At 45.5% G+C, this 23479-nt stretch overlaps 1 protein-coding gene across 1 annotated transcript; it reads right to left on the bottom strand.

Moving 5' to 3' along the window:
• Positions 1 to 1525: 1525 nt before the first annotated feature.
• On the bottom strand, positions 1526 to 23119 carry SLC9B2 (solute carrier family 9 member B2). The gene is made up of 12 exons (XM_066632440.1): positions 22953 to 23119; positions 20666 to 20765; positions 18130 to 18310; positions 15474 to 15644; positions 15147 to 15289; positions 14042 to 14169; positions 11579 to 11754; positions 10597 to 10703; positions 10083 to 10232; positions 8790 to 8898; positions 6003 to 6139; positions 1526 to 5058 (listed from the first exon to the last, which is right to left on the bottom strand). Exons 2-12 carry the CDS (start codon positions 20753 to 20755, stop codon positions 4828 to 4830), a joined length of 1623 nt encoding a protein of 540 aa, XP_066488537.1. The 5' UTR covers positions 20756 to 20765; positions 22953 to 23119; the 3' UTR covers positions 1526 to 4827.
• Positions 23120 to 23479: the final 360 nt, after the last annotated feature.

Genomic DNA, 23479 nt, shown 5'->3' on the forward strand with positions numbered 1-23479 from the left:
CAAGGAGTTCCACAGACCAACCACGCGCTGAGTAAAGAAATATTTTCTTTTGTCTGTCCTAAACCTCCCAACACTCAATTTTAGTGGATGTCCCCTGGTTCTGGTGTTGTGTGAGAGTGTAAAGAGCATCTCCCTATCCACTCTGTCCATCCCCTAAATAATTTTGTATGTCTCAATCATGTCCCCCCTCAGGCATCTCTTTTCTAGGCTGAAGAGGCCCAAACGCCATAGCCTTTCTTCATAAGGAAGGTGCCCCAGCCCAGCAGTCATCTTAGTCGCTCTCTTTTGCACCTTTTCCATTTCCACTATATCCTTTTTGAGATGTGGCAACCAGAACTGGACACAATACTCCAGGTGTGGCCTTGCCATAGACTTGTACAATGGCGTTATAATATTAGCAGTTTTGTTTTCAATACCTTTTCTAATGATCCCAAGCATAGAATTGACCTTTACTGCTGCCGCACATTGAGTCGACACTTTCATCGAGCTGTCCACCACCACCCCATGATCTCTCTCCTGATCTGTCACAGACAGCTCAGAACCCATTAGCCGATATGTGAAGTTTTGATTTTTTGCCCCAATGTGCATGACTTTACACTTACTTACATTGAAATGCATCTGCCATTTTGGTGCCCATTCTGCCAGTTTGGAGAGATCCTTCTGGAGCTCCTCACAATCACTTCTGGTCTTCACCACTCGGAAAAGTTTGGTGTCATCTGCAAACTTAGCCACCTCACTGCTCAACCCTGTCTCCAGGTCATTTATGAAGAGGTTGAAGAGCACCACTCCCAGGACAAATTCTTGGGGCACACCACTTTTCACCTCTCTCCATTGTGAAAATTGCCCATTGACACCCACTCTCTGTTTCCTGGTCTTCAACCAGTTCCCAATCCATGAGAGGATCTCTTCATAAATGACCTAGTTAGCGGGGAGAAAAGTGCCTTCCTGTCAGGCTCAGGATCCCGTGGAGTGTTGGTCTACCAGTCCCACCTCCCTCCCCCTGCCTCCCTGACAGGCCTCCCCCCCCCCACTTTCCTCTCCAATGGTTGGCAGTCCGTGTGACCCCCAAGCGATGAACACCGGGCACCCACCTGGCTCTAGCCCAGTGCCAGCCAACACTGGGCTAGCACGGGCGCTCGCCTGGCGTTAGTGCTCCGAAATGTGCCTTACGGCATGTTTGCAACAGTGCGCATTGGCAGTAAGCCAGTGCATCGAGCTCAGGACTGGGCTCTGAGTCTGCTCTGGAAGTGCTTCATTAATTGGGTAGCAGATTTTTAAATATATATTAATACAATTACATATTGAAAAGTCCAGTTGGAGTTTTTTTTAAGTCTATTGATTAAATCTATATATGAGGAAAAAACAGCCCAAGCCAATGCAGGCTCAGAAGTAAGTCCCATTGTGTTGAATGGGTCCTACTCCCAGAAAAATCTGCATAGGATTGTAGCCTTAACCCATTTCTGCCCAGCCCACAGATGTACACATTTGATCCTGTTTCATATATGCAACATTGGGGAGAAATGGCTTAATCAAGTAAACTCAATAAAATTTATTTAACTGGATGACAGCCTGAATAACAACACTTGCACTTTTGGCCACTTCCTGTTCTGTTACGAAACCAACAAAAAGGCCAAAGTCCTAGGATGATGCAGGGATGTTCCAAAGGTTGTATGTCCATTATCAGCATATGCTACCTTTGAAAATAGTATTTTGCCATATTTTCCCAAGCCCATGTGTACTGGAATTGCGGAATATCTGGCGAGGAGGTAGATGTGGTGTCAGCAGTGGCCCCTTTAAGGGTAATTAAAGGTACCCTGCTAATTGGGTAAGAGGCTCTTTTTCAAGTGGGTGCTCCTTTTTTTAGCAGGGGGAGAGTAACTGGCCCACCTCACCCCAGCAGTGTCTGTTCTAGTGGCTGTCTGCTGGTATTCATTTGCATCTTTTTAGATTGTGAGCCCTTTTGGGACAGAGAGCCATTTAGTTATTTTGTTTTTCTCTGTAAACCGCTTTGTGAACTTTTAGTTGAAAAGCGGTATATAAATATTGTTAATAATAATAATAATAAGGCCTGGGCATCCAGCAGAGTGTGCTGCACAGCTGCAGCCACTTGAAGGCAATAGGGCCCTCAGGGATATAAGGAGCACCTGAGGCAGGAAGGGTTTGTGGGTTGTAGAAGGAGTGCAGGTTGGAGGTAGGAGAGGAGACTGACTTGGGTTATTGAATTTGGAATCTGACTGTGGACTGTGACTTGGCTTAATGACTTTGGCTTGGAAACTCTAACTGATTGGACTGACTTACTTGGAATCTGTGGCCTGGGACTAGACTCTGACTTTTGCTTGCTGCACTTGTGAGTTTAACAAGGGAAACTAATCAGCCTTAAGTGGGCACAAGTCCCAGTGGGGAAGATCTCTGGCAAGATACCATGATCCTGAAGCAGAGAAATACTGTTGAAATTAGTCCTACATTTCTTTATGTGGCAATACCACATTATTAACTTACATTTCTAGGCACCATCTGGAATATTTTCTTCCTTCTTACTTGCACTTATGTCTCCAAATCAGATATATTCTCCCCAGCTAATGGAACAGCCAACTATAATTTTGCTTGCGATTTCTTGCCTTAAACTCCCATGCCTGGGATGAAGAGAAATCTGGATGCTGGTTTAATGCAATCAATTTTTCCATCAGTGGTTGGGTGGCTGTTTTATCAGGAGCTTAATGCATTTCATAGACCTCCAGGACTTCTGCAGGCCACTCCTAGGCAAGTAGGTATTCCTAGGTCAGGGGTGTCGAACTCATTTCATATGGAAGGCCACATAGCAGTTGATGCCTGCTGAGGGCTGGAAGTGATGTCATAAGGCAAGAAGTGATGTCATTAAACAGGTCATAAAAGAAAATAAACACTCTTCTCACTTAGGAACTCATTAGCTGCAAATAGGGCAGGAGGTCTGGCTCAGTTGGTAGAGCTGCCGCCTTGTATGCCTGATGATCTGAGGCTGCCAGTTCGAAACAACCGGAAGTACCTGAGAACTGACAACACGCTGATATACTGATGAGCTGACCCTCAGTGGCAGAGAGGAGTTGCTGTCAAGTGGAGCGTGGGAGGTGAAGGGCCAGAGAGAGGCCAGACCGGGAAGGAATCCAGCTGGAACAAGGAGTTCTATGAAAGACTAGAACTATTCAATTGTACAAATCCCTACCGGGGGGGTGGGGTTAGAACAGCCTGCCTGTGTAAACCGCCTTGGATTAAATTCAGGAGAAATCTGACAAGCAAAGAAAGGCGGTATATAAATACCTGTATGTATAAATATAAATAACAGAAAATATACAAATCTTATCATATTTCAAGATATGGGAGAGCCCAATTTTCATGTGGGCTGCCCTTTAAAAATAATAAATAATAACCCGGTATTTATATATCGCCTTTCTGGTCATCGGATTACTCCTCTGACTTTATTCAAGGCGGTTTACATTCAAGGCAGGCATTTCTATATCCCCCAAGGGGATTTTTACAATCATAGAGGTTCTCTCTTTCAAGAACCAACAACATTTCAGACTGGATCTTCCTGGTTTGGTCTCACTTCTGGCTTCCAGTTCTCCCACACAGGCTGACAAGCAGAACCATCTCTCACATGGAGGGCAGCCAAGATGCTTCTTGCTCACACCAAGAGCAGGTGGAATCACTCAGCTGGGCTTGTCAGCTGCTTCAAGGTCTCGCCATTCTCAGCCATTCAGGGAGCTGCTGGTGTCCTCAAACTGGGAACCTTCTGATGTTATCTTCAGGCTAACAGGAGGCTCTACCCTCTAGACCAGGGGTCTAAACCCTTGCCCGGGGGCCAGATGCGGCCCGCAGCAAGCCTCTTTCCGGCCGGCGGCCAACCTCTTGTCCCCTGAAAGCCTCTGGTCCACTCAACTGAATATGACCAGAACTGTGCTCTGATTGTGTCTGGAGGGTGTTCTGAGGGCCAGAGAGGTTCAGTGAATGAGCGAGCCCATTCATTCATTTATTCACTCATCTAAGTTCCATCTGATTTTTTATTTAAATTTTTATTTAAATTTTTTTTCCAGTCCTCCACACCACGCCAGATATTTGATGTGGCCCTCTGACCAAAAAGTTTGGAGACCCCTGCTCTAGACCAGACCTCCTGCCCTCCTTTCAGCAGTAACACCTCAGCACTACTCAGCAGCTGAAAGCCTGAGGGCCATATTAAAAGCTTCTTCTTTTAATCATTCTGGAGGATTTCTGAGGGTGGATGGCAAAAAATGCACTATAGCAAATCAATTTAAAAAACAAAGTCTTTGTTCAGGTGATTTAAAAACAACCTTGCTGACCTTTGTAATGCACACAGAGGCCATCAGTCTCTCTCCAGGTGCTTAGGCTTCACTAGAAGGCAGCAATCCCTCCCTTCACCAGGAGCCCCAGCAAGGGGAAAAGAACTGAGGAGGTGATAATCACTGCCATTTAGCCTTCTTTCATGTGTTCAGGGGGAAGGGAGGAGTGAAGCCTGCAGAGAATGATTGATTGGCATTATTAAATGACTGTTTCCCTTTAATTGAAAGGGCCCTTCTCATCAGCTTTGAGATAGAAATATCTGTGGATAATTAGGTTATACCTGTAATCACTTATATGACTGTCTCTCTGCAACAGTAAAAAGCAGTTTTTAAAACTGATTTTAAAGGGATGCATTTTTTCCCCTTCTCCAGGGATCAGCACATTCCTTCTCATTTACAGGGGCCATTCGTGTTGAGTCTATAAAATAATCCGTGTATAAAAAAATCCATGTATAACAAGGCTGAACCTGTTTTGGGATAATTCACTGACATTTTGCTATACTGGTCCAGACATTTCCATTTCTTCTCCACGTTCATGATCCTCACTGACTGTAGCAGTAGCCTTGTGCAGGAGTCTGGGCCCTGTCTGGCCAATTATCAGAGCTCCAATTGGAGCTGTGATCAGGATTGACAGAAAAGCAACAGTCAAGACATTCATACCATACTGTTCCAATTTCTGATCTTCTTGCCCTCGTGCTATATCTAAGGCAACAGAACCAATTGCAGCCTGCAGGGAGAAAAAACAAAATTCCTTGCTAAAAACTCAATTCTGAGTTTGAACTGTTCTGACATGGTAAAGATTACTGATAGAGAATGATAGCGTTTATAAATCCATGGCATCTTTTGATCTTTCAATCAGGATATTAGGAACTTATGTCTACACTAGGTAACTGGTTTTGTTTCTTTTTTTTCCTATTTGCTAAGAAGGGATGAGACAAGAGGGGGATTAAAAAAGCAAAAGAAGAGGGAAAATGATAAATATTGTTTACAAAAACCAAAGAGATATCATTTTCACTTGTAGTAGGTCACCACAATGCACAGAAACAATGGCAGACTTCAGCTTTCGTGATCTATAGTGGGCCCTTGATATCCATGGGGGATGTGTTCCAGGACCTCCCCTCCCCGTGGATACAGAATTCTGCAAATAATGAAATACATTGGGGGGGGGGGGGCTGCCAGCAAAAAGGAAGTTCCTTTCAGAACCCTCTAAGAGGTCTTCTGAGGCATAGGGAGGCTGTGCATGATCTCTCATAGTCTCAGATGACCTTCCAAACTTGACCAGCAGGCACTTCTGGCTGCATTTAGGAGGTCCTCCAGCATGGGCTAAGGATCCCTGTTGAGTCAAATCCACATATGCTGAGCCCATGGATAAAGAGGGCCCACTGTAGTCTGCCTTTTTCATTAAAATTCCCAAGATCTACTGACCAGAGCAAGCCCCAAAATGCTGGCACAGGGGACAAAGCCACGGTTAATCCTCTAGGACAGCGATTTGTTCTGCGAATGGTCTGCACGTGTGCCATGGGAATTTGGGAGTGGGTCATTTATTAGTAGGATCGTTGGGGGAATATGAGCCATCCACCAGCACCTTGACAATTTTAGCACCTTTTCAGTGCCCTGAGATGAAAACTGTTGAAAATCACTGCTCTAGGTGAAAACAAAGGGATACTGAACCTGAACAGTTGCTTTGGGAATCCATGCCACTGAAATAAACACTTTCTCCTTGATGTCAAAGCCAGCACAACACACCATCAGGAATGTGGCAATAATTCGTACGATTAATGCTATACCAAGTGTGGCCACACACAGCCCTGAAACAGAGAAACATATTTCATTACCCATCAAATAAAATAATTTTGTCTTATTAGTAAGCGCCACCAGAGATATGGGTCACATGTCAGGTAACAATGGTCATGGTCACCACAAAAGATATTCTGCTGATGGAGCAAGAGCTGTTTGAAACCTATGTTTGCACCCATTTTTTGCATATTAAGCCCTCGTGTGTAAGTTATCTTAATGGAACCAGAAATACCCATCTGGTTACTAAGACATATTTGTATTCTTTAAACAAGAAAAGGCAGGTGTGTTTACTCATAGTAGCTAGGAAATGACCAAAATGGTCACATTCACACACCTCTACTGAATGCAATCTTCCTAAGGAAAACAAAGGAGTGACTGTGTGCACTGATTGAGGTCCCCTCCCAGCCTATTCAAGGCAAAAACATAAGCCTGCAGGCAAGGGCTGTGCTACTTTAGAAACAACAATTCAGGAGGGATGCCTAACAAAATGTTGTAGTGTATTATTATTATTATTATTATTATTATTAATAACAGTATTTATATACTGCTTTTCAACTAAAAGTTCACAAAGCGGTTTACAGAGAAAAATAGATAGATCTATAGATCCTGGAAGTCAGTGAGTACAGGAGCACAGGTCCTTGTTGGATTGTTTTGGGACGTGTGCTTTTGAATTCTGTCTTTAAATTTTTGCACTCATACGTTTGTGTATCTCCTGAGTTTGTGTACCTCCCGCTCCCCGGGTCGCTGTGGGTGGGGTGTGGCGCGGCTGCCAGAGGAGCCGCCCTGAGTGCCTCGCCGCAGCCGTGGGAAGAGGCACCCCCCCGGGACCGCTGCAGCCAAGGAGTGGCGCGGTGCGGTTGCCAATGGAGCTGTCCTGGCTGTGACACTACAGCCGCGGGAAGGGGCATTGCCCCAAGGGGCGCTGTGGGCGAGGCGCGGTGAGGCCGTGGGAGGGGGCGCCTCAGCCGTGTTGCTGCAGCCGCAGAAAGAGGCACCTTGCTGGGGGATGCTCCTTCCCTCGCCCTCATCTCCCTGTCGGTCCTGGTCAGCCGTGAAGGTGACTGGTGGAGCTTGCCCACCACCTTCTGGGGGCTTCCTCCAGCTGTCCTCCGCCACCTCTGCCTCTCCAGGTAAGACGGGGGCTGGCTCGGCGGCGAGCCCCTGACAATTGAATTTAAGAATCACTATATTAGGCGTGGAGGATTTGGAATCGTAAATAAAATAAAATCTATTCTGAATGTCAATATTAAGGCAAATGTATACAAGATGATTTATAGATGGTATATGATGCCAAGCAAATTAGCAAAAATGGATGAAAGTATGTCCAATAGGTGTTGGAAGTATAAAAAAAGGAGGGAACGTTTTACCATATGTGGTGGACATGTTCTAAAGCAAAAAATACTGATCACAGCTATATGCACAGATATGGTTGATTTTAAAAACAAGAGTACAATTGAAACCCAAAGTATTTTTGATGGGCATGATAGATGAATATGTGGAAAAAAATTGAAATTTTGATCCTCATATATGAAAAGTGCAGCTAGAATACTTTTTGCACAATACTGGAAAACCACGGATATACCTTCAATTGAAGAATGGTGGATGAAAGTTATGGACTTTGTCGAAATGGATAAACTTATGACTTAAAGAGAAATCAACAAAAACCTTTACGAATAACTAGAAACCAATTATTGACTTTTTCCAAGAGAGAGAATAATGGGCAGGAGGTCCAGGGCAGGAGGTCTGGTCTAGAGGGTAGAGCCTCCATTGCCTGAAGATTAACATCCACAAGGTCGCCAGTTCGAGGCCACCGGCACCATGTGACCTTGAAGCAGCTGGCAAGCTGCAGCTGAGCTGTTCCATCTGCTCGGAGCGTGGGAGGATGGAGGCCAGAATGTTAAACCAGATCGGAGTGTAACACCTTGAATGTAGTGGTTCTTGAAAGAAAGAACCTTCTTTCAATTTGTAAAAATCCCTGCGTGGATTTAATAAGCCTGCCTATGTAAACCGCCTTGAATAAAGACCAAGAAAGGCGGTATATAAATACTGTATATTATTATTATTATTAATGATTTAATGAGTTTTGGATTTGAAGATTAGTCATAACAGGGACTGTTGAAGTTATAGCTTTTGTAAGGATGGAAATTTAGATCATTAATATAAATTCAATAAGTAATTAAAACTTTTTGGATTCATTCTTGCTACACTGTTAGATATTCTGTGTAGTTTTTTCCTTTTTTGTTTTTATGAATTTTTGTAGTAATGTTGTTTTTCTTTTTAATATTATAAATAAAATATATATAGAGGGAAAAAAAAGACACCATTACCTTTTTAGGGTGGTGATTTTGCAAACTGACATGCCCTCAGCCACCTAAGTCCAGTTTTAAAGGATATGAAGACAACAGTAATGACAACCTTTCAAACACAATGATGGGACTAGGATTTCATAATGTTAACTTGTGCCATTTCTAGTAACTTCTTCCATTTCCTTTGGCTCAGTGTGAGAGATCTGGGTGAAGTCAAACTCATACCTTAACTTTGCGTAGGGAACTACAAGTGTTCTTTGTTTTGGAGGAGACATTCCATTAGCATCCCTGAGAAGATAAGGTAGGAAGCAAGTATAACTTCACTCAGCACTACAGCTCTTCTAAACATACTTACCAGCTGTTTCAAGTCCGAGAGAGACAACCGATATTTCAGTTCCAATCAATCCAAAAAGAAAAGGTTGAAAAACCTCCCAAGCAACTGCCACAATTTCTTCTACTTTCGTCTATAGGACAGAAAGCAAAAACATGAAGTGTCATAATTTGGTGTTGCTTGCACTAGTGTTGGCTCTAATGCTGCAAAAATGTGGCACATGAGCACAGGATCACATCTATTCATGTCTAAAATCATATAAATGTGGATTTTAAACATCAAGGAAATAACTTGCTTCCTCAAGTCTAACCCTACAGCTTCTATCATTATGTACATAGAAGGATTCCACCATTTTTTACAGAGAGGGCATTATCATCTGTTAAAGATTCCATGGCCTGAAGGAACTACTCTGATAACCTAGATCAGTGGTTCCCAAACTTTTCAGCGCCACAACCCACCTTGTTCACCACGGCGGGTCACAGCACAATGCTCCTGGTAGTGCCGCCATGCCTTATCAGGAAGCCCCAGAGGCCACTTCCAGGTTGCACCGGGACTGCAACCCATTCTATTCATTGGAGTTCACCGTGAGTTTCAGAGTGGACCACAGAAGCAACCGGAAGCAGCTTCTGCAAACCAGAAATCACTTCAGGTCACTTCCATGGGCCACTCTTAAGCCCACAGAGCCCAATACAGTGGGTAATGGATCTGACGCAACTTGGAAGAGGCCTCCCAATAAGGTATGGCGGCACTACCAGGAACATCAGGACCAGTGCACATGGTGTCACGACTCACTAGTGGGTTGCAACCCACAGATTGGGAAACACTGACCTAGATCAAGGCATACCACTCAGAACATTTTACATCAATACCACAAATACTGGCTGAGCTGAAACTTTTTTCTAAGCTAACCATTCAACAGATTGCTTTAAAAAATGAATTTACTTTTGAAATGATTGCTTTAAAAAATGAATGAATTGCCCAACTTTCAGCCTTTGTTCACTAGAACTCACTAGCCTGGATCCAGCTCTAGTCTCTTGCAACTGACAGTGGTGGTCTTGACTCCTGGATGACACTGCACATCTGCATCCTTATCAAAAGCTGAATTCACTGGGGCAGAAGTGCATAATTTATGTAATGGAGTATAAATGAATATCACAATTCTGAAGTGCATTTGCAACAGTCTGCTTGTATGCATGGATCTCCTTTGGGGAAACTGTTTCTCAGCTTAAACTAAGAATGACAAGTGCCATTATAAAACATTGACATTCAGTCAATTTTACAAAATCAATTTATAAAAGACCTCTCCACAGTACATACCTTCTCCCCTGACCATGCCATGCCCGCCAGAAATGCCAGGACAATTGTGCAGAGCCCTCCAGATCCAGGAAAGCCAAAATACATGCTGCCAAAAACGGCAAACACAGATAGGCCCATCAAAAAGTATGCTCTCTTCCATGCAAGATATACCTTGGATCAGGAAATAAAGACAGAGGAAGCAGAGAACTTCATCAACAACACATGGCTGATGAGAAGAAAGTTTAAGAGATAATACTTAATTTGCTGGAAATTTAATTTGCTTCCCTTAAGAAACAGATCACACTTCTATTATTCTCAGTAAAGGCCTTGCAACCCAATCCTAATCAACTTTCTAGCACCAATGCGGCATGAAGGAGGAGGTCTCTGTGACTGCCCCTATCACAGGATGCAGCACAGGCCCTGTTGGCACAGCTGCATCAGTGCTAGAAAGTTAGATAGGATTGGGCTGTTGCCATTCTCTGTTTTTCATGCTCAGACACAGGAGACTGATATTTTTTTCAAATTTTTTTTTTACCTGATCTTTGCTAGGGAAGTAACGAACAAAAATTCCAAGAAGACCACCAGCTGCAATACCAACTGCAACTTCCAGCACACCACGGAGGATATTGTCAAGGGTGGAGCCTGTTTTGGCCAAGCAGGAAAAGAGAATGCAAAGGGATTTTCATCCGTACCCCTCTGCCAGCAATATACGTATAAAATAAAGTTTCTTCTACCAGAGAAAATATCCAGAACACTGGATATTTTCAGTATACACATGCAAAAGGTGGAACCATAAAGCACCGAAGGAATCAAAGGGTATCTATGACAAGGCAAGATAAGCCTATCACCAGCCTCTACAAATAAAGACCTCTGTACCACATCAGGCTGCAAGCAGGGGCAGGTCATATTTCTGAATGCTCCATAAAATACCACCTACACATAGAAAACAAGCGCATCAGGGAGAGAGACAGGTGCAGTGGTGCACTGGTCCTATATTGCGGCAGTGTTTCCCAAACTGTTTAGCACTGGGACACACTTTTTAGAATGACAATCTGTTGGGGCAAAAAGTGATGTAATTAACATGGAAGTGATGTCATGGCCGGAAGTGACATCATCAAGCAGGAATATTTTTAACACTCCTACATACAACAGAATCAAATGAAATTAAATAAGTATGTTTAAAAACTTAAGAAATCCTAACACTCCCGGGCAGTTGCCAATCTTTTTTTTTTTTTTAATCCCCAAATATCTCAAAGGCTGCAGTCCTATCCACAGTTATGGGAATAAGCCCCATTGACTATCATTGTTGAAAGCATATACATAATAGCCTGTTAAAAGTAGAGATCTGTAACATTTCCCCAAATGCAGTCATATTCCATGGTTGCACAAAGTCTAATATATTAAAAATAAAATACACATTGAAATGAATGGGGACCCACCTGAAATGGCTCTTGACCCACCCAGTGGGTTCTGACTCACAGTTTGAGAAACACTGTTCTATGGCATAGGAAGGATACCTGAGGAGAAGGCCATCCCTAAGCAAGTGTTGAAGCCTGTAATGGCCAGGATGTCGTCAAAGCTGCCGGCAGCCATTAGCAAAGTTGGGATGCCTTTATCAACACCATATCCTCCAGCTTGCAAAATCAGCATTGAGGGGACCACCACAGCAGGAGAAACAGCACCTAGAACAAACCTGAAAGCACACAATATCAGCTTTTTGAAGGAAAACAAATTAGGAGTGCATTTGTAAAAAGAGATATTGCCTCCCTCATTCCCGTTCTGCTCTCCAAATTGTAGAAGGGGGGAGAGAGAAGAGTAGGCTGGACGGTGCCTTCTCTGCACTTCCATTTACAAAACAATTTTCTATGCAACATTTTACATGCATTTTTCAGCCCCCAACATGGGCTGAAGGTGGCAGAAAAATGTGAAATTCTGGTTGCACCAGTTCAAGTCAGTTGGGCTTCCTGCACTTTACTGTTAATTACAGGAGCCAAAACAGGAAGGCCAAGAGCGTGCAGGGCTCAGGGTTCTACCTACAGTTTGCATGTGACCAGAGTTGAAGACAAAATTCATAATTTGCTCTTTGGAAGAACACAGCTGGGTGGTGGCATACATGCTTTCAACTGTTTCATGAAAGGCATTAAGGCATTTCATGAAAGGCATTAACTGGGGGGGGGGATAGTGGTGGTGGAATATATACATGGTTTGGAGAACAGGGTTTAGCCGCCCTGGGTCCCGTTAGGGAGAAGGGCGGGATAAAAATAAAGTTTTATTATTATTATTATTATTTTCCTAAACTTAACCCTGAAGAGAAAATGGTTCATTCAACTTCATCTGACCTGTCCTGTCATTCTTTGTGAAGTGCCATATACATTGATGGAGCTATAATAAATAATAGGACTGTCACCCAGTGAACGCATCTTAGCTGATGACTCAATCAACTGATTGAGAGCCCAATCCTGGGCTTGATACGCCAGCTTACCACTGGTGCGTACTATTGCAAACGTGCCATAAGGCATGTTTGCGAGGCCTAACACCAGGCCGACGCTGGGCTAATGCCAGGTGGGCTAGTGCCAGGCAGGTATGGACCACCAAGCTGCACAGAGGAAAGCGGGGGTGGGGGGGCAGGGGAAACCATTCCAGGGAGAGGGGAGGCGGGCGAAGTGCGGGGAGAGGGCAGGGAGAAGGCATGATGGGGAGGCGGGGAAAGGGTGGGGGGAGGTGTGCCGGGAGGGAGGCAGGACTGGCGGAGCTCTGCTCCACCGGATCCTGAGCGTTTGTGTGGGGCTTGCGCCCAACATGAACACTCTTCCCTCACCGCTGACCTTTTAGTTGGCGGTGAACCAAGTAGCCCCAGTACAAGGCTACTTCCCTTACCCAGAGGAAGGGGACAAAAGTCCCCTTCTCCCAAGGTGCTGCCCGCGGCTGCCCAAGGCACGCAGGATGCAGCAGTAGCCATTTTCAGCGCCGTCACAGCCACACACCACAGGAGCTCAGGATTGGGCTATAACTCTGTATGCAAGGAAAGAAAAACAATAGTTCTAAAGGGAAAGGAAAGCATCCTTTTTTGTTTTTAGAAAGTGCATGTGTGTCTTGCAGCAGGTATGTTACAAGAGGCATTCCCCTGTTCTCCTTTACACAGGGTAGCATGCCTCTTTTAAGTTATAAAAACTGCCAGTTGTAAGAATGAAGGACTGGTACAAACAGAACTCTTTACATTCTAGTGTGAGCCTAAATATAGTGATGCCAATTTTTTGCAATGATTTTCTATTTTTGAAAGATTTTAGAGAAACTTAGGACTGCATCCATTACTTAGGACTTAGGACTGCATCCAGGACTGGTTTTCCATTACTGTATCTAGCTGCCAACACTGCATGGGCGGGTAGACCAGGATTCTGCACTAGAAAGCCCAGTAGGCCTAGGCTCCAAAGACTTTTTTGGCTATTGCTACCCTCCCCCTCCCCCCTCCCCACACCTGTTCTGTCCACCCTTGTCACCACCTTCCCCTGTTCTCTTTCATCTCCTCCCCCTTTGGGAAGGGGCCCCAAAGAAACGTTGTACCCTGTGATAGAATTCCTCTTGGAGGCCCTGTTATTAATTGATTCATTAAATGGAGTAATCAACTAAATGTTTGGCACGAATCAAAACAGAACACGAGTGCATTTTCAGAATGGCCCCCCACCACTCAAATAACATGATGCCTGTATGGACTGTTAAAAGCCCTACCTTACACAGGAATCTGGGTTTTTCCCACTGTGTTTTAAGATTGGTGAATAAGTATCAAACAAAAATAAAAGATTTTGTGTCTATGATTTTGTAGTCTAGAAACAAAATACTGTATATGTGAAGCGTGCACTTTTAGTCTTTGATTTTCAGTCTTGCTTTCCTGAAAGAAAGAAAGAAAGAAAGAAAGAAAGAAAGAAAGAAAGAAAGAAAGAAAGAAAGAAAGAAAAGCAGGAGGAAGCAGAATTGCTTCTTACCCTAGCATAAATCCCCATTGCCAAGGTAGGTGCATGAGAAAGTGAGCCAGAACAGCTGCTGCACAGGCTTCAATGATGCAGGGTCCCAAGCTTAATCTTAAACAGACAGCCTTTAATTTTTTCAGAGCCTGAAAGGTAAGACACATTGACAAACCAGTCACATAAAGTTTTTTCAGTGCTATGCAGAAGAAAAGCTACTGAGATTTGCTCTGCTTTACACAATGTTCCTCTCTTCCTCTAGGTTCAGTAAATCTTTCCACTATTTGAATAACTGGGATAGGGAATAATGTATTATAAAGTAAATGTATGGTTTTAGGAGTGGTGGTAGGATTTCCCTATGCATAAAGCTTGCTATATACCTGGATTGCCACCTGGCTCTAGGGCAGCAGTTCCCAAACTGGGGCTTCACATTACTGCAGCCAGGGGGAAAAAGTCACTACCCCCTTAAGGGGGGGCAGGGACATTGTGACAGCAGCACTTCCAGGATTGCGCTGCTGCAGCAAAGAAAACCCTTGCATATGAAAGAAGAATCTACTTGCTGGGGAAAACGTTCAACAGTCTAACCCAGGGGTCTCCAAACTTTTCAGCCGAAGGGCCGCGTCAAATATCTGGCACGGTGTCGAGGGTTGGAAAAAAAAATGAAATATAAAATTTAAATAAATACATTAGAGATGGAACTTAGATGAATGAATGGGCTCAAATGTCCATGATTTCTCCAAGCACCAGCACAGCCCAAGAAATAAAGCACACACACTTAAATGGACCCCCATTCCCCCACCCCACCAGCACAACTCAGGTTGTGTTTGGTCTACTGGGCCAGAGGCTCTCAGGGGATCAGAGACTGGCTGCAGGCCAGATAGAGGCTCTCCGCGGGCCGCATCTGGCCCCCGGACCGGGGTTTGGAGACCCCTGGTCTAACCTAGCTGCTTTTTTAGGCAGATGGATTTTTCTCTATGAAATATTCAATAATGCAGTCCTCTGTTGGCAGTTTGAAATCATACAGCCCAGACACAGGTTCATCATTTAAGCAACAACTAGGCCCAAGTCTGAGAGTTCCTCTCAGCTCTGGCACAGAGATTTTGCGTTTCTCACATAAGAACATCACCTTTGGATCAAGACCAAGGCCAGCACGAGCCAATATAATGGAAAGGGCAATATTCCTCAGGGCAGCTGACCACTTCACGTGGATCTGAACGATGTTGCTCATTACTGGGACATTTCCGAGGAGAAACCCAACAAGCAGCATTCCTAGAGAAAACAAGAGTCTGGTTGACTGCATCAGATGGAAAGCATTGAAGAAATCTCTAGGTGAATCTTCTTCAATCACAATAAATATAATCTGAACTAAATGTTTAACAGGGGAAAGGATCCTGCAGGAAGTATATCCTCAGTGGGAACTTGTGTTAACACTATCTGCCAATCATATACTTACCAAGAAGGGGAGGGAGTGGAGGCAAGCTGGGTAGTTTAATGAGACCCATAATTTTACTGCCAATTACAGCAAAAACAAAAAGGAACAAAATTCCAAAGAGGTTTCCACCAGGAAGACATTCAGGACCAGTAATGGACCAGAACACAGCCCAAAGCAACACAATTGCTGCCACTGGGGAAAAAAAAGAAACAGGAGAATCAGATGGGTAATGCAGATCTGTCATAATACTTTTTATTAATACTTTTCAAAAACTACATAGGGGAAAGTGATTTCTAATTAGAACACTGAAAGAAAAATTGAGTTTGCATGGCAAGTTTTTACAATGCCATTAATTTATTTTCTTATATTTTATGACTTTATTGCCAAATATGCTAGCTTGTTTTCAAGCAGTCTGCATCCCAAAGTCAGCAGCTTGTAAAACAGCCGCGTGCCGATGTGTACTCAAGGTTCAGAACCTGGACTGCAGACCAGTGTGATTGACAGTATATTTGCTGTGCTAATATCTGAATGTGGTTTAGAGAGGTGGTAGTATCTGTTGGAGGAAATTAAAAATAGTTTCCTCTTTGGGGGGAAGCAGAGTAGCTTAAGCATTGAACCCCCCCCCATCACCTAAGGGAACCTCCCTCCCCCGGCTGACTACTATTCAATGAAAAAAGACAGAGGCAATGGCTTGTTAAAGTTGCAAAAAAAGAAGTTATTTACTTCCATTGAGTATATATTTACAGCATCTGATCAGGATCAGAGGTTCAGCTAACACTCAGAGATAGCAAGGCCCTAGAGCTACCTCGCCCTTCATGCCTTGTGCTCAAGATGGCCTGGGCATCAGAGCCCTGGTGTGTGCCATCTTAACAGGCCGGTGGTCAGAGGACAAGAGGAAGTGCTCAGAGGAGAAGGGAAGGATAAAGGGCTAGGGCCGCACCCCACAAGGATCACAGAGAGAACAGGTAGAAAGGTCAGAGTCACTGGGCCATAGCTTGACACCTTCCGGACAGCATCCTAACCCCTCTGGGCAGCAGACGGAGTTGCACCAACAGTATCGTCATACTGCTCAGACTTCAGAAGGTAGTAATTACTTTCCAAACCCTTGTATTATTTCCAGTCATTCGGAAGCTGGCACTGGAAAATGTAGAGAGCCTGGAGAATGCTTCAGGCATGGAACTTTATTAGCATTAGTGAAAACACAGAGTCAGACCAGATGGGGCCCACTGCAACATGGTTCTGATGCTGATGCTCAGCTCAGACTAGCCTGGCGGTGGTGTGAACATCATGCCATCACTGGGCCTTTTTCAAAAACAGAATAATTGCTAAAGGCCCACAGGACTGGGCCCTTAGTTTAGAATATCTGTTTTCATCTCATTCTCTGGGCCATGAAAGATGGCATCTCGCACATCTTCCCTGGTGACTTTAAGATCAAATTTATACCATTGTTATCCCATCATCCTGGGACAATTGCCCCTTGGCTTGCTTAGAACCATTGATTCACATCCACACTCTGGAAGTGAATCTGAAGTTGAAAGAGAATTTAAAATCCTTTGCAAATTTAGGAGCTCTTTTCAACCTCAGAATGAGCAATAATGTGTACCATGTCCATGCTGTGAACTCTTGCACCAAGTGGAACTCTCAGTTCCCTAGAGCAGTGGTTCTCACACATTTAGCACTGGGATCCACTTTTTAGAATGAGAATCTGTCAGGACCCACCAGAAGTGATGTTATCATCAAGCAGGAAAATCTTTAACAATCCTAGGCTGCATTCCTACCCACACCTGCCCATTTGCTATCATTGTTAAAAGAATATACATAGTAGCCTGTTAAAAGTACAGATATGTAACATTTCTCCAAATGCAGTCACATACCATGGCAGCATCAAGTCTAATATATTAAAAATAAAATATTGAAATGAATGGGGACCCTGGAGGTCAGTGCTCATAGGCATCTAATAGCTCTAGAAATACCACAGATATCCAAGGAATGGTGGGAGCGATCAAAGGAATCATAACTGATTTAATGAGCCATTCGCAGTTTCACTGTAACGCCTGTGTGTACTTAGACATGCATGGCTTAATCTTTGAGACAAGCATATGCTACTGGTAGGATTGACCGGGTGAAAGTTGATAGGGTAGACATTTGAATGCGTCTTTGCCATGGGGGCATGCGATTGGCCCAAGGTTATCTAGAGTCACCAAAGCAGCCGGGGGTGAGCCCCGGGTTGGTTTTGGTCTTGTAAACGCATGCATCCATGGAGAAATGAATGGGGACCCACCTGAAATTGATTCACAACCCACCTGGTGGGTCCTGACCCACAGTTTGAGAAACACTACCCTAGAGCAATACATGTGAGTAATTCAAGCCAACTAACAGAGCTGATAAAACAGACAATGTGGGTGTAGAAGATTTATACTGGAATGAAATATTCTGATACTCCATGTACTTTCTGTTTGTGCACCTTACTTTGGAGGCCAAAACAAGCAATAGGCACGTGAAAAAAATAAGCGTGGCTCACACCTTGTGCTGACCTGTTTTTCTCTGTTATATACCCAGAACCTTTGCAGGTCAAGCAGGTAAAAATCCAAATACACCACACAAAACTAAATCACAAAACTAGACCACAAAGACCACACATTCTTTCATTCCTGCCGTTCTCCTTCATTTCATCTACCATTTGTTACTGTTCTGGCCACTATGCTGTGTGGAGGACAGGCACATATTTGTCTCAGTTTCCCCGATATCTTTGGCTCAGCTACAGGTGCCTGATGTTGCTGCCCACAGCTGTTGAGCAGAGCAGTTTCTTCAGTTTGTGCAGGGCCGTCGGAAGCTTTGGAGTCCAAAACATCAGCCACCTGAATGAAAACAAAGAAATGTTCTCAAAGACCAGTTGAGGCTCCTCCATAGGAGTAAATGGAAGTTAGAACCTCCCAAGAAAAAAGAAAAGTGTATTTAAAGACTTAGGGCACAATCCTAAAATGGGCATGGGCCAGTGTAAGCCTCTTGTGCCAGCCCACTGGTGTCACAAAAGTGCTGTCACGCCACCGAGAGAGGAGGGAGGGTGGCCCAAACCCCGTTGGGCTGGCAAAGAAGGTGAGTCTGTGCTGGCCAAGGTAGGACGGCGCGGGGGTGTGGGGAAGGTAGGAGGGAGATTTTTGGGGCAGGAGGAGGGCAGGTGGTGGGCAAGCGGGGGATGGGGCCAGAATCTGACACTTGTGCTGGATCCTATCCCCATTCCGGGACAGCCTGGGGCAGCTCAGATCTGTGCCACTTCCTGAGGTGGCGCAGATCCAAGTAGCCCCACTGAGGCTGCTGTCACTTTACCTAGGGGAAGGGAAAGGCTGAGCCACTTTCAGCCCTAACCCTGCCTTGGATGTGGGGCAGGCTCACCGGCCTGCCTGGTCCATGGAGGTGAGGATTGGATTGCCCACTGCATTAAATAAATCAATTAAAGATTTCTATGTGACAAAGGCAAAGTCACTGACTAATTAATCCTGATTTTCTTTTGGTGGTGCAATCTCATTGCTTCTCTCACACGCCTGAGTCTCTTGTTACAAATGGGCTTTTCATCCAGGCCTTTCTGAGGCTGTCAGGGCAAGAGGGAAGACCGGCAGACCAGAGACTCACATAACAAGTCTCCTTTACAACAGTCTTCTCAGTACAGGGAGGGCCCCTTTAACTTTGTTCCACTTTTCCATCTTTCTTCTCAAGGAATTAACAAAACTTTCAGCCAACTGTTGCTGAGACTGCCAGGAGTTGTGAGGCAATTTTTTCAGCCAATCACATAAATTCAGCAAGCCTTGAGTAGGGCCAGCCTTTATTCAAGACACCTCTTGGATACCACTTCCTTCCAATGGATACCATTTCCTTTTCTGTGCCAAAGCAGGTGCCCAAGGCGGCTTCAAGGATAAATTTGTGCAGTTTTGTCCTGTGGTTGCCACTCTTCCAGGTCCAGCCTGGATGTCTCTAGTAACTGGCAATAATCTCCTGGAGGAGAGCAAGACAGAATGCTGGCCTCCAACTTTGAGCCTTGCAGCTTCAGAGTTTGCATTGCTGTTACATAGCAATAGTTAAACAGAGAGAACAGGGTTGGGCTTATCACTAAGCAGTGTGTTGCTTTGGGAAACACTATTGGAGGCAGGGCATTTTGTATGCCAAAAAAAAGAGTGGGACGGGACAGGAAGGGTGGCCCTTCCACTGCCTGCGCCCTTCCTCCAGCTTGACCCACAAGTGTCTGAGGCTGGAGTCCAGTGGCGGAAGAAGAAAGGACTCAGGGCCTCCGGTAAAACGAAGCTGAGAGCACAGGCCTACAAGTATAGGCTGCAAGCAGGCAGTCTCTAGTTCACATAACACCTCAGCAATAAGCCCACTAACAGCTTCAGACAATGCCCAAAATGGGACCCTGTGAGGCAGGGGCCCACACAGGATGAATCCAGTCTTGCAGCTGTTGCATGAGCTATCACAGCCTAGAATTAGTGATGGATCAGAAAATAGTTGCCTGGTGACTCTACATTTTCCTATCTCTACATGTGACTGCTGCATGTAGAGACAAGAATAGATAAAGTCATCACAGAACTACATTTTCTTCTCCACCATGGCATGCGCAGCAACCAGTAGACTTCTACCCACATACCCCATAATAATGAAAGGGACCATGGTAGCAAACCTGACTGGCTCAGCGAAGGAGGAAGCAAGTGTCCAAGTCGTGACTTGCACAGACACTTCCTCCTCTCTCTCCTGCCAAAAATGATCTCTCAGGCAGATCCCCTTGTATTACTGCAAAGGGACCTGGGTTGGGGCAGCAGTTGCAGGTCTATCTTGGTGAGACCATTAGAGCTGAGGCAAACCCTTCTCCCTGCCTCCAGCGATTCAAACCTCTGGGCTCACCCTGCATCTTAGGCACTAAGAGCCAACTCCTTCGGATTCTTGCTTGTGAGCACATCACAGTGAGTTCAAGGGTAGTTTCTTTATTATGGCTAAGGCCACAGTCCTAATCAATTTTCCAGCACAGTCAGAAGGGCAATGCAACTCCAAGGTAAGGGAACAAATATTGCCTCGCCTTGAGGAGACCTCCGAGACTGCCCCCAACTGCAGGATACAGCACATGCCCCACTGGGACAGCTAGGAAAGTTGGTTAGGATTGTACCCTGAGGCTTTTTTCTTTAAACATACACTGTACTGATTTTGCAGAAGATTGCCACAACAAATACCTGAGTTGTTTGATGCATGGGAACAGTTTCATTGCTCACATTTGCAGATGGCGCTGCAGCTTCTCCCTCTCTCACTAGGTCTTCCGCCATGTTGACCAGCCTAAGATTTAAAAACAGAAAGTTGCTTTCCGACTAACAAACCAACCTATCAGATGCCACATAGACCTGCTGCTGCAGCATAGCAGGTAAGAGACAGAGCTGCAAATTAAGACTTCCCTACTTTTAATCTTCATTCCACCATTGCTAGATGATCTTCGGCAATCTTTTCCTTATTAATCTCAGTTTTCCCATCTGAAATATGGATATAAGCATATTGTAGCCCTAACGGGGACCAAAACATCAAGGGAGCCACCAGTTGGAAAAGTTTGGGAACCACTGCCTTACACATTCATAAATGTGAAGTGAAATGTTGCACGCATTTTGAAAGTATAAACATTTATATACATGTATATATAATACATGCATGTCTGTTTCAGAGACTTTTTTGCCAACACTGGAATCGATGCACAATGTCTAACCACAGGCGTGCATACTGTGCCCGGGTGCCAGAATAGTTGTTTTACATTTTTGCACACGGTCAACCACAGGCAGCCTGGAACATGTGATACAGTACTGTTGGCCAAGTCAAATTAGGCTAGTCAAAGCAGAAACTCATTCTTCTGACATAGCCCTCAATACATGGAATTTGAAAACCTTCAGATGCATTTGTGTATCTGGGTAAGAAGTTGGTCTTATTCCATTTTTGGTTATCAGAGCCAAGAACATGCATCTCTCGTCACCTGGAATACGCAATCACAAATCCACAGGTTCACTAGCAAGCCACTTGTTTTGTGTTCAGAAAGTTCAAGAAAGGTACTCCAGCCTTGCTGCACTACTCCAAAGTTTCCCTCCCTGGGATCAAAATCCAAACTTTTGATTCGGGAGTGTCAAGAAGGAGACCATCACAATCGACCCGACTGCACTTGGCACAATTTCACACCTGCAACTCTCCTGTCCAAAACAGCACAAGCAGCCATCCCCCTACACTTCATTAGTGCTTTGAACTGCCCACCCAGTCAACATAGCAGACAGTTTAGCAGGCATCAATTGAAGTTTATCCCGCCGCAAGCAGCCAACATTTCCAAGCACAGCCTGTGCTGAAGAGCTCCAGGATTTCACAAGGCACCATCTTCCTTTGAGCACTGCTCAGAAAAGATAAGAACATAAGAACAGTTCCACTGGATCAGGCCATAGGCCCATCTAGTCCAGTTTCCTGTATCTCACAGCGGCCCACCAAATGCCCCAGGGAGCACACCAGATAACAAGAGACCTCATCCTGGTGCCCTTCCTTGCATCTGGCATTCTGACATAGCCCATTTCTAAAATTAGGAGGTTGCACATACACATCATGGCTTGTAACCCATAATAGATTTTTCCTCCAGAAACTTGTCCAATCCCCTTTTAAAGGCATCCAGGCCAGTTGCCATCACCACATCCTGCTGCAAGGAGTTCCACAGACTGACCACACACTAAGTAAAGAAATATTTTCTTTTGTCTGTTCTAACCCTCCCAACACTCAATTTTAGTGGCTGTCCCCTGGTTCTGGTGTTATGTGAGTCTGTAAATAGCATTTCTCTCTCCACTCTGTCCATCCCCTGCATAATTTTGTATGTCTCAATCATATCCCCCCTCAGGCGTCTCTTTTCTAGATCCAGGGAGACAAACTGTGTTGATGATCGGCAACACCCCCTGGTCGCTGCCAGCCCTCCTTTGCTGCTCCCTCCAAAGGGTCCGACCAAGAAGGCGGATGTAGAGCAGAAAACAAGCCAAGGGTGCTGCCGGGCAGCCAGGCAACCAAAGAGGCGAGCCCCGGACTCCAGGCAGAGCATCCCTCCCCGCGCGCAGCCGCCACGCTCGCGAACTGGCACTGCAGCTCCTCTTGGAAGAGGCCAAGCCAAACGCGCGCCCCCCGAGCTCAACACGCCTGCATCAAGGAGCAAATCCGTTTCAGCCGGCTCGGTAGTGCGCTTGCGTGTGCACGCAGGGGGCGCTTGCAGACCGCCAGGGGAGGGAAGAGGACCGCTCAAGGCTCCGAGACCTTTCCAGCGCCTGCAACCCGCGGGCGGAGTGGATGCGAAGAGTCAGTGGCGTAGCTGGAGGGGATGCAAAGCATCAGAGCATTCGCCTCCGTTTTGCTCCCCCCGCCTGGAATGGCTCCGAGTGGGAGGGGCCCCCTGCGCGCTGCGGTGAGGCCCCCTCCCAGCTACGCCACTGCGAACAGTCTCTCCTACCGCCAACCGATGCAGACCTCTGCGGCGCAGGCAGGGAGCCGGCTCGGTGGCGCCCTTTCAGCTCCGGCTCCTCTTCCAGCCCGTCCTCCTCTCTCAGCCGAGCCTTGCCGTGGGAGGGAGAGTGATGGGCGAAGCGATCGCGAGGCGGTCACCTTGCCCGGGGAAAATTTCCCACGCCTGGTAAATGCTCTTCGCAGGTGGGAGGAGCCTGGCAAGCGGCCTGGGCATGCCTTGCAAGGGCCGTTGTCGCTTCTGCGCGCCAGGAGCCTTGGATGGGCCCCCAAAGGAACGCACACGTGTTCGCCTGTCCCTGTTCCAGGATGTATAGACCTCCTTTCCCGTAGACTCAGCAGACGCACACAGTCATGCAAGGGGCTGGCTGGAGGTTGTTCTTTCCCTCTCACACACCACCAGAACCAGGGGACAGCCACTCAAGTTCAGAGTTGAGAACAGACTAAAGAAAATATTTCTTTAGTAGGTGGAACTCCTTGCCACCAGATGCAGTGGCATCTGACCTGGATGCCTTTGAAAGGGGACTGGATAA

This window comes from Tiliqua scincoides, chromosome 6 (assembly GCF_035046505.1).
Source record: "Tiliqua scincoides isolate rTilSci1 chromosome 6, rTilSci1.hap2, whole genome shotgun sequence".
NCBI classification, from domain to species: domain Eukaryota; kingdom Metazoa; phylum Chordata; class Lepidosauria; order Squamata; family Scincidae; genus Tiliqua; species Tiliqua scincoides.